The following is a 12,460-nucleotide window of genomic DNA, read 5'->3' as shown; positions in this document are numbered from 1 at the left end:
GGCTTATTTTAAATTGAAGTTCTTCTGTGGAACAGTCCAGGATTCCAGTGAACTTGAGACAAACAGCTTTCAAAATATTGCAGTAAGTCATAATGTTGCCAGTGACTAGATTAATTTGAGTTCAATTGAGCTATTTCTTTATCTGGATCTTATACATATATGACAACATACAAAATATAAGGATTCTTAGAATTATATTTGGGAGCTGAGAATTTTGAATATAATTAGGTAGTATTTTATTGCAAGAAGGACAATTAAAAACTAAATGAGAAATGAAATTCAGTAAATTTTGGTAGTATCATCTTGTCTCTCTAAAACAAATTATCTTCCTGATCTACAATATCAATCCAGACAAGAAACTTTCAAAGGAGGCTTATACTTGATTTTCTTTAGAGAAAACTGTAAATATATTAATATGAGAGAAATTAATCCAACAGGATGAATTAGGCTTCCTAAGTGCTGGCTTTCATACACATCAGCATGCAGTTCTTTAGTATATGAGTTATCTGCTGGAAATATGGTATTTCCTGCCATGGCATAACACATTAGGTAACTCATTTTAAATTCTGTACTTACACCATGATAAATTGGTACACTTTAACTGTGCTATTTAAACAGCAGCAATATAGTGTGCTGTTTAAAAAAAAAAACTCTCCTTTTTTTTTTTTTTTCCAGCTCTATAACCCAGCACCAGCACTTTTTTTTTTTTTTTTTTTCCTCAGTTATAACTGCAGCTCTAGGGGAAGTTTTCACCTACCCTTTGCTGTGAAAGGTCTCAGTTCCATCACCAGGTATCAGACAGCTTTGCCTTATTGAATTTTTCAAGCTCATGGCAACTTAGGCCCCATGTACATGCTGCAGAAAACACCTTTTAGGTATTTCTAGGGCTGTATTCCCCTTTTTATATTTACATAGCCTGGATTTATTTCAAATGCAGTGTCTCTGTGTTTGCATCAATTGGAATACCAGCATGTGACCCAAGATAAGACTTAGCTTCTTACAAATCACTACCACTCTTCCAACCACTTGCACGGCTTTGCAGAACCAGAACTTGACACTTTTAATCTCCGTTCTGCAGGGACCACACTGTTTTACAAGAGATGCTTGAAAAAACAGACTCCAGTGGGGACTATCATTCCCAGACTGTTTACAAGAATTAATTTGCTTTACACTCTCAGGAAGGGTATCTTGGTGTACCAAAGCAATGCTTCTACAAAAGCATTTACCTGCTTCAATTCACAGACGAGCTGATATTATTACATATGAAACATCTACCTAGAACACTGTGTACTCCAACAATACTGAGGATTTAATCTTTGCACCTCTGTGCTAATGTACTCTGTGATCCTGGGTTAGGGTACTCTGATGTTTTTTTCTATACAGGTTCTGCTGCAGAAGTGTTATTTCTTCCTAATCCACCTTCAAATACAGAAGAGTAACAGTGTTCAGGATGCAATACTTCTCTGAATTTCATGGTGCCCCCATCCAGTTTGTGTTTGGAGAACACAGAGAGGACTAGTTCAGAAACATCGTATTTGCTTGTAGCAGAGGCCCAGAGTATGATTCCCTCTACTCCATGAAGGTATAATTACATCCAGGCAACCCAAGGCAAATGACTTCTTCTCTTCTGAGCAGTCTCACCCACATTCACACCTTCTTGTATAAGCTACCCTCACCTTTCCAGTATGAGAAATATTCTTGGTTCAGCCAGTAAGGGTTCTATGTGTGTGCAGAGGGAACTCAAAAACTGCAAGCCAGAAGAAAGGGAGGGAGCCACGCTGCTGTGACTAGCTCCCGCATTACAGCACACTAACCAGGTGATGTAGAGCTGCCTTACAATGCAATGAACTCTCCATTTTTCCATGCTCTAGTTAAAATATAACAACCCCACAAACCGTCATCTCCTTGCTATACTCTCCATTATAACAATGATTTATCCCAGCCAGTATTAACATCACTTTGTCTGTCATATTTATGACTGCCATATTTATGGATAGAGCAACATCTCTGTGAAGGAAGGACAACTGTTAAATCATCCTCTCTTTTCAGGAGGTTGAGCTGATTTAGCAATACTTTCTTTTTCACCGTAGCTGAGTAGTCTCTAGGCAAACCACTGACATAAACAGGTTGCTATATAATTTTCCTTCTGCTCCTTTCTAATCATTCAGGTTGGCTTTAAACAGTCACCTGCACTTGTGAATCCCTGCTGCTGCTAATCTCTTCTCGACCCACTCCCCTTTTCACCATATGAGCCTGTCCTTGAATAGGTCAAACCCTTAACAACAGAAAGCAAATTTGTATGCTGTCAGAAAGAGGCAGAGTAGCACTCTTTCTCTAATAGCACACTATTCATATCAACTGTCCATATTAGTGACAAGGGAATTTAAAAAAATAAAAAAAACAAACCACAAACCAAAACATAAGAGAGATAGAAAAATTCAAGAATCGCCATACCAATCAGACCTGTTGTCCGCCTAGTCCAGTACTCCTTCTCTGACAGCACTCAGTACCCGCTTCAGAGGAAGGTGCAAGAAACCTTGTAATTATAGAATAACCTGATTAATACAGGAAGTTTCGTCCTAGCCCGAGGCAGTCAGCAGCTGACTCACCCACTTGTCTGAAACATAAGATTTTATATCTGCTCTAATTTTTTTAATCCTATGTAATTTAACAGTGAAAGTCCTATCACAAATGTGCTTTGCAAATGTACATTTGAATACTATGAAGCATTTTAGGCTTTGCTGTAACCTGTAGCTGAGAGTTCTATTTGCTAATTATATAGGTTGTACTATTTTTATCACTGTTAAACTGCCTGCCATTCAATCTCATTGGATGTCCCTTTTAGGGACTCAGGAATAAGTGGGCCACCATGATTCCACTGCCTTTTTTTCCCCTTGGCATCTCACCTGGGAGCAGAGATGCCCAAAGACGCGCATGGCAGTCAGCCTTCGGCTCGAGGCACTGAACCAGCACACAGGCTGCCTCCGCTCACAGCCCTCAGCCGAAGGAAAGGTGCCCTGCACAAGTGATGAGTGCTCTCATGAACGAAGCGGCAGCAGCTGTGCTGCTCCTATCTTCATGAATGTCACATAAACCCCCCGTGACATTGTTTCTGTACTTAGAGATGAAAGAATGCAATGTGCCCAATAAAGTGCTATACAATATCATACCTACAGGGCAGAGAGTGGCTCCTGTGACTTCAAACTTTCATAATGGCCTTAGGTACTATGGTAGTTTTAAGGTAAAATAACAAGTGTCTTTTCAAAACCCAGGAAGATGAACAACACAGTAACAACAATCAAGGCTTTCACTTATATTTTACTTATATCTGCTGATAGTTTTCAGAACCTTCCAACAGAGCAAAGACCTACAGAACATGTGTACAAGAAGGTTGGGGTAGGCTAGACCTAACAAAAAAAAAAAAAAAAAAAAAAAAAAAAAAAAAAAAAAAAATTGCTGAATGGTCTGATCATCTTTGCTTATATATTTTGAAGTAAAATTCTTAGCAGGCTATGAGCCTCAGTTTTGCATCTGGAATAAATTCCTTAATAAGCAGAAGGCTTGATTGATAGGCCATTAATATAATCAGTGATTGTGTTGTATCATTCCACATTGCTGGCCAGCTATGAGAAATGGGTGTACAAGCAGGAGCACACAGGCTGGACAGGATGCATGCAACAGGCACAGAGGTGAACTTTCAGAAAACACAACTGAGTTCCTTTTCTAAGCATAGCAGACACTAAAAGAATAAGATGAAGACTACTAAAGAAAACTTGGGTAAGTATTTGAGTGTGGAAGAATAACATTGTTTTATTGCAAAGAAATATTGCACCATGTATGCTTTGAGAATTTAGGATGTTGTGAGATATACTAGTTATCTAAGAACACAAACATGTTACCTCTACTTTCTGTACAGGGCAAAAGCTGACATTCAAGAATTTCATGTTTCAGGAATAGCACAGCTACTAAGCCAAACAAGGACAACCTAAATGTAGTGATTTCACAAGCCAAAAATCACAGAGATGATATATGCAGGACAAAGTATCTTAGAGAAAAGAATTAAGCTTGCCAGATACACCTGGAAGAAGTCTAGAATAATTTTTTGACACTGAATACAAAAGCACTAGTAAACAACGGGGTGCTCTGGATATCAAAATATGATGTGACACAGAATCATTTAGGCTGGAAAAGACCTCCAGGTCCAACCTTTGACCAACTACCACTATGTCAACTAGACCATAGCACTAAGTGCCACGTAGAGGAATTTCTTAAGCATCTCCAGGGATGGTGACTCCACCTGGGCAGTGTGTTCCAATGTTTAACAACCCTTTCAATGAAGAATTTTTTCCTGCTGTCCAACCTGAACCTCCGCTAGTGCAGATTGAGGCTATGTCCTCTCGTTCTGTCATTAGTTGCTTGGGAGAAGAGGCCAACCCTCATCTTGCTGTAACTTTTTCTCAGGTAGTTGAGAAGGGCAGTCTCCCCAAGTCTACTTTTCTCCAGGCTAAACATGCCAGTTCCCTCAGCAGCTCCTCATATGATTCAACTCTCTAGACCCTTCACCACCTCTGCACACGCTCCAGCACCTCAATGTCTTTCTTGAGGTGAGGAGCCCAGAACTGAACACAGGATTTGAGATGTGACCTCACCAGTGGCCAGTACGGTGGGACAATTACTTCCCTGCTCCTGTTGGTCACACTATTTTTGATGTCACCCAGGATGCTATAGGCCTTCTTGGCCACCTTGGGCACACACCAGCTCATGCTCAGCCTACTGTCAACCAACACCCTCAGGTCCTTTGCCACCGGCCTGCTTTCCAACCACTTTCCCTAAGCCTGTAGTGCTGCAGGGAGTGTTGTGCCTGAAGTACAGGAGCTGGCAACCAGGACCTGTTCAACTGTCCCTGTCTGACCATCCAGGAGGCACTGTGTCACATTCACACCACCTAAGCTGGGACCAAGGCTCCTTCACAGCTACACACCCCTCACTCATAGTCAGACCAGGTTTCCTTACCAGCTCAACCCCAAGTTTCCCACAGCACAGTCTCGCAGGTCTCGATGCTTATAATAATTTAATCATGGTACAATAACAAAATACCAACTTGAGCTGGATGCCTCTGAGGAGGGACTCTGTAAAAAGGAAACCTGGGCTTTTATATCCTTACAGTCCAAGCACAGGGAAGTCTGGGATCCTTGGCTCCTGCTGTGTCTCTGAGTGTCTGGTGACCTGGCTGGGCCACAGGTCCCCATGCCTTTTATTACACAAAGGGTTGGCAGTTCATGGCCTCTTGCCCGTAGTGCCAGCTCCCACCCCACAGAGCTCAATCTGCAGCTCACACTGCAGCTGCACACTGAGCTGCCTGCACTGGGTGTATTCCTCAACAGAACCTCACACCACTGGCCTCACCCCATTGATCCAGCCTGTCCAGATCCCCCTGCAGAGTCCTCCAGCCTTCCAGCAGATCAACACTCCCACCGCACTTAGTGTGCGTGAGCTTACTAAGGGTGCCCTTGATCCGCTCATCCCGATCTTCAGTAAAGACATTAAACAGGACCGGCTCCGGTACTGAGCTCTGAGCTCTGAGCCCCACTAGTGACTGGCCTCCAACTGGCTGTGATACCATTTACTACTATTCTCTGGGCTCAGCCATCCATCCAGTTTTTAATCCAGTCAAGAGAGCACCTGTCCAAGATGTGGGCTGCCAGCTTTTCCATGAGAATGCCATGGGAGATAATATCAAAGACATTGCTGAAGTCCAAGTAGCCTACATCGTCAGAGTTTCCCTCATCCGATAGGTAGGTCACTTAGTCATTCCAACTGCTCCAGCAAGCACATCACATTAACATAAATAAAATTCAGAAAGACTTTTGTCAGGTATTACTCTCCCAGTTCCGCTGTGCACTCTGAAGACTGACCTGTGGCTTCAAGCCAAGCAGTAATAATGCTGCAGGCTTTGATCTCTGGGTGTGCTTCCTTTGATTTCTTGCCTGGGATCCCAACTGTTTGCTCAGTTTTCTCCAGACTGGAGCACAGAAGCAAGGTAGTATACACAAAGTACAGATGGTCAGGGTCCTTGGAGTCAAATAGGGAGCAGACCAAAGTGGAAACACATACAGACCCCATCATCCTCTCCCAGGCAATAGCAAGAATAAGTAAACACAACGAATAAAAATAATAAAGCAAAATAAAGTAAATGCAACCAATAGCACCTCTTGCAAACAAGAATATGGCAATAAGCTGACCTAACAGACCCCTCTATCTTGAGAATCTAATAACTAACTGCACCTTAATGGAACCAGTGTTACTTTAAGTTCACATGAGAAGGGCTATACTTCCTTTCAGCTAATTTTATTTTACATTCTCTGTTTTTTATTTGAATGATAGAAACCGGATCAATGAAAGTACCAATGTATCTCACTCCTTAGGAAATAAAGCAGTAGGAATCAAAAAAGTATGACTTTTGAAGGCAGTAAATGTTGCTTCAACTTGCACCTTAAATTGCAGTTGCAGGGCAGCTTAAGACAATACAACTCTGTTGCAACCCTATTCTCAAGCCACTCAGATATTTCAGTTTGGCAGCAATGCTGCTCATTATCTGGTGTTAGCCATAGTCTGAGCAGGAGGCTGGATAGCCTGACCTTCAGAGGATTCTTCCATGCTAAACTATTCTGCAACTTCATCAGACCACGCAAAGGACTGGCTTAGAGCAAAACTGACATAAAATTTATTGCTTTCTCCATAAGATTGACTTTTTATTAGCTTTGCATGTTTATTTCCCTCTATTGACTTCCCTCCAGATCTGACAAGCAGCAAGATTTCCACAAGGGAAAGGACAAAAGTGTACAGGTCCAAAAATCAGTAAGATCACAGCAGTGGCAAAAATAAGGACCTAAAATTGCCGTGAAGCTAAACCTTTTGTACATAAAATCAGCTAAAACCTTCTGCTCCACATACTATCTCTCTGGAATACTATATTCACACAAAACCGTTTCTAATAAGTGTGATGCTTTTAATCAAATTAATGTTACAGAATTTCTCATAGTCATATACTACACAGCATGTATAATAGAGGCAAATAAAACATTTAGGACTTTAAAGTGGTTAAATATACCATATTAAAATTATTTCATATTAAAGGTCCAGCTTAATACAGCTTGTGGAGTACAGAAACATGCTGGGAGAATACTAGATGCTTGCCATCCTCCCACACTGAAATGTATTACTTATAATGCTATTTTGAGTAAAAGGGGCAAGTTAAAAGGGAATGGGTGAAGTTCTGAAACTTTAAATTACCGTGGCCTCAACTTAAGAAAAAATATTTTAGAGTGACCCTGGTTGTGCCATCTGTACAGAAGAGATAATGAGTTGATAGCAACATCTGAAAATATTTTGTTAAGAGATTCTTTTCACACTTTTACAAAAGCACTGTCTGGAGGCCACTCCTGATTAGCTCATGTCATAAGGGCTTTCAGAGATTTGAAAGAAATCAAATTTGCTTCAGGAGAAAGAATAAACATCTCTTCCCATTCATGCCTTAAAGCATTTGCACCAACACTGTATAATTACATTTCATGTCACCAGAAGATTCACCTGGATTCTCTATTCCTCTCACAATTTCAAAATTACAATATGTATGCTTGCAGTTGAATGGACACGTACATATGGCACAAAGTAGATTATTTAATTAAAAGGCAGTCACTTAACATTGCTATGAATTATGTTACTTCCTTGTACAGAACTCATGCATACATTTCATTGTGATAATACCTGGTTTATACATCTTTAATCAAAACCAAGCAAAGTATTTGAATTGCTTTTTCTCCTTCAGTGTGATGCAATTTGTTAATCTGCATGGCTATAAAAAGCCTTAGAGACAATAAAAAATGCTATCTTACTGATCTCTCTGCTGTCTTTATTGGCATAACTGTCAACAATCATCTCACTATATCATTCCTAAAATCCAGGTGTGAAAATGAAGGAAAGAAAATTAAATTCTGTTTTATTTATATAGTCTCATGCAGTATTTGCAAAAACAGTTGTTTTGAAAGTCAGATAGAGCTTCTCTGGCAAATAGCTGTAAGGACAGATACTATGGACACCTCCACAGAGAAATCACTGGCAAGTCACTGGTTCTATTTAGTCTTTGGTCATTCTTCTGAAACCAAGATAAATGTAATGGAACTACCCAGTCACATCGTAGTGGCCACCTGGGCTGATGTTCCCTAATAATGGAGGAGGGACTCAGTGCAGCAGTACATGGTTCCAAATGGTTTCCTGATTTCAGTCTGTTTCCAAAAGTACTGGCTTTTAATACATTCCTGGGGAGTATCATTTCATGTAAGATGCATTACTCCTCTGGAAGCAGATCTGCGCACATGCTACAGCCAGTGCTGTTGCTTTAAAACACTTGATGCTATATGAAGATGTACTATAGGGATATGTACTACGAACCATGCAATGTGTAGGTATGTAGCAGTGTTCAACTTGCACCTGAAATGCTCAGAGATTCCGGTGGGTAGGAAAGTCTGGCACAAAACATCAAAGGCTTCTACAGATCAGTTTCTACAGAGGCCTCGTGCTCTTTACCTCTCAGAGCAGACTATTTTTCTCCATGCAGTCTGCTATCCACACTCAGAGAAAAATGGAAGAAAGACCAGAGCCCAAAAGAGAATGAAAAACAAGCACCTTGTAAGAGCATGAGAAAAAAACCCAAAACAACCACCCCCAAAACAAAACAACCACAGGCCTAATATTACTTAAGGCATAATTTGGCACTCCCTGTTAGGGATTTCTTTTCCTAGATGCAGTTTTCTCAATTTAAGAGAGGGATGTGGCACTTTAAGGTGCAAAAAGCCATTAAAAAAAAAAAAATTAGCTACAGATGATTAGTAAACATTCCCAGATTCCAAAATTAACGAAGGCACTGTATTTTGTACACCACAGCTGTTGACAGCTACACAGCAAGTGCAGCATCCCATTATGTGACCAGTGAGAAAAGAGGTGCAATCAAATGTAGAGTCTGTCCTCAGAATCAGGACATTAATCCTTCAAATGAATCTCATTCACAGAGACAAGAAAATACCAACAGTCTGCAGAAAATAAGAATGAGACACGCAGGTATCTTCACTAACTCTGGTAACAGAAACAACAGTCTCACATCTGCACAGTACTTTGTAGGCTCGCCTATACTTCTTGGCAAGCCTAATTAACTCAGCAGAAAATCTCTGCTAATACAGTTATATTGTGCCTGGCATTCAGCTCCACATTGTCCATCTTTCAGACATCCAAAGCATGACAAATACTTGTTGAAGGAAGAAAACAACATTTCAATGTCAGCTTCTGAGCCCTCATTAACCCAGAAAATTTGTTCCAATTTGGACAAGTCTGAAATTGCTCTAAATCTTGGAAGCCTTCAGGTCACCAGGCTGCTACAAAACTTGCTTTGGCTTCAAAAGCAAATGCCTCCTAGGAAGCCAAGGCAGATCCCATGGGTAAAAGGGCTAGGGAAGCAAAGCACAGTAACAGGGATATTCAGTCATATGCTTTACAACTCTTTTTTTTTTTGAAGGATCTTGGGAGAATTAAACATTTTTAACAGTCAGTTTAAAGTATGTTTGATCCTTCTGCTCTGTGTTAAAAGAATTCTAATTCTCCTCCATTACTTTTTCAAGTACCTGCAAGTTTCTAAATAGGTTGATAAAGACAAAAATTAAATAATAATTAAAAAACCCCAAAACTTCACAAGAACAGAATCAAAATTTTAGCCTTAAAAACAAAATGTAAGGTAAAGCAACAAATGCCAAGCAGCCAAGGGCTCTGCTAACCCACTACCATCACCCCTTTTTAGTGAAGAGGTTCCAAGGCCATCTGAGAGTATATCTACTAGAAAAGCAAAATGTATTTTATCCAAGGCACCTCAGTGATTTTAAAAAATAGTTATGCACAGCTTACAATGGGAAATGAAAAGCCAATTTTGCTTACAATTATATCATACAGATTGAGATATATATTTTAAACCAGAGCTAAAACTATGGGAAAGCTAAAAATTAGTATATTTACTCTACAGGATCCAAACATACACTGTCTTATTACCAGTATAATGAATACATTAGACAAACCAAAAGACCTCACATTGATGCCTTGGAGTGGCTACCTAAAACAAAGGCTGGACAAAATTTAGAGAATAAAAGCAGGTATTTATTAAAGGCCTTCAACAGGTATACCTTGGGCAGTCAAAAGCCTCCGAGGGGCTTCACCCAAGATGGACAATGGTCACAAGTTTTACATACAGATAATAGTTTGGTCCATTTACATATCAGGGGTTGATCCTCCAATTACATTTGCAGGCAATGAAGTGATTTACTCCAAGTTTGCTTGCTTCAGTGTTGTTTACATCTCTCGGGGCCTGAGACACTAAGCTGTCCTTGAGTTTCAGGCCTAGAGAGGAATTGTTTTGTCTGAATAAAATGGGAGAACAGCAGTTGACAGGCTGTGGAGTTTTAGCATTATACACTAAAGCAGTACCGGAACTGAAAAATATAAAAGCTAAATCCTAAGGCATCAATACGGCAGAGATGGAGGAGAATTGGAAGTCTCAGTCAGAACTGACCTTCTGCCTCATTCTTTAAATATGGCATTTTTATTTTTTATTTATTCTTTGTTAATGACCTTGTAATTCTCAAAGAATTACAGGTCCTTACTACAGGTCCTTGTATTATCAACATTCTCTTGAGCAAATGAAATAACCAAGTACCAAAGCAAAGCACAAAAAGCAGTCTGAGCTATCCCTGTGCCATAAATCAAACCAGGGAGCATTAACCATGTAGGGCTGAAGCAGGAACCGGGATTCCAAGGCGATACAGGTGAGAGCAGGGCTGCCGTGCTGTGCCCCACGCTGCACAGCTCACACCCCCCACTTACCTGATGAAGTAATCTCTTCCATCTCTGTTTGCCGTCATCTCCCATCCATAAGGTGTCCCCTGGTTCAAGCTCCAGGTCCCTGAAGGGTGAGGCCAGCCTGAAGACTTATTCCTGTGGCTGCAATTTTGGAAAATGTGGAGGGGAAAAGACAGAGAAGAAAAATGTTATTTCTCTGTTGTACTTCATATGATTCACTTGACATCCCAGTACTTTCATAGTTGTGAAATACAGAATCAAAACCCAGGCAAGGGAACAGAGGTTAGCAGATCTGTTTACATTTATGATATTCTTTCAGTCAGTACAAAGATGCACTGTCATTTCTAACAGTCTGAGTTCAAACCTTTGGCTGGTGAATTTGTCACTCTCCATCAGTCCCACATACACAGTGCTAATTTTCAGTAGTTTTTAATAAAAGGAACAGGAAGCATTTTCATTCATCTCCATTCCTTGTACAAATGCCAGCTCTCAGAACAGCTTTAGGGAAAAGAAATATCCATCAAACCAAACCACCCACTACATCACTGCAGATCACACACACAGTGCAACACCTGGCACGAGAAGAAGCATCAACCTTCTCTCTGTTAGGAAACCATTTTTTGTTTCCTCCTCTGGAATGAAGAAAGGCCATGACACTGCTGCATAACATGCTAAATTGACTGAATATGTAAATCTTGTTGCACTTGATCATTATCCATTAAGCTCTCCCACCAAATAACCTTTAAAAGGATGCAGCATCTCTGAGCCCACACACTGTTATATCCCACTGCTCCAGCACTCTCTGCTGGCATTCCCACTCCCAAAGAGCCCAGCAGCACTCCCAAATGACAGTGCTTCCCCACTAATCTGAAATCATTTGTGAAGTACTTTCTACTGACTCCATACAAAACCAGATTCAGCTAGCAAGGATCCATCATAGTTTCCCACAGGAATCCCCAACATTCGCACACACGCTTTTCCCCTCACTTGCAGGAATTAAGCTAGATATTACTGCACATTCCCACTTTCTTCTGTGGGACTTAAGAGGTTCAGAAGACAACAAACAAGTCTTTTAGCAAAATTAGTCAAGCCATGAATATCTACGTACAATCTGAAAAAGGGAAAGAGTAGGAAGAGGAGGCAGGGCAACCAACAAAGCTAAAAGCTAAAGGCCAGCTAAGAGTATGTGACAGGCAAATAGGAAGGAGCACCCAACACTGAACACAATCTGAAATTTTGACATGAAAACTGAAACCACACAAAGTAAGAGCATGGTTTGAATTAGTTGTCTTCCCCATTTCTGTTTTTTCTCCACCCATCAAATACCTAACAGCTTAGTTTCATGTGCTAGGTTTATTTAAGTTCAAATCACAGCAAGGAATTTACTACCTCTTGTCACAGATAGAGACATAAGAACTTCTTTTCTTTAGAGAAACAGAGCACAATGTAACCTGACAAATTCTCCTGAAGGAACAGAATGGGTCTCCATGGACAACTCAACAACTGATTGCAAATTGCTAAATTCAATGAAGTTGTGCATAGTTAATCTTTCCCAAAGGAGGAA

General features: G+C 40.4%; 1 protein-coding gene across 4 annotated transcripts in view; it reads right to left on the bottom strand.

Annotated features, from left to right (window-relative positions):
- FRMPD4 (FERM and PDZ domain containing 4) overlaps window positions 1-12,460 on the bottom strand; it is a 314,276-nt gene that overhangs the window by 106,578 nt on the left and 195,238 nt on the right. For all 4 annotated transcript variants that reach the window (XM_040056965.2, XM_040056962.2, XM_040056964.2 and 1 more), the window contains exon 2: window positions 10,921-11,037. In XM_040056965.2, the coding sequence (XP_039912899.1) occupies window positions 10,921-11,037 (117 nt within the window). The remainder of the gene's footprint in view (window positions 1-10,920; window positions 11,038-12,460) is intronic.

Source organism: Hirundo rustica, chromosome 2 (genome assembly GCF_015227805.2).
Source record: "Hirundo rustica isolate bHirRus1 chromosome 2, bHirRus1.pri.v3, whole genome shotgun sequence".
Classification (NCBI taxonomy): Eukaryota; Metazoa; Chordata; class Aves; order Passeriformes; family Hirundinidae; genus Hirundo; species Hirundo rustica.
The sequence above is the reverse complement of the archived record's forward strand: the minus strand, read 5'-3'. Positions and strand labels throughout refer to the sequence as shown.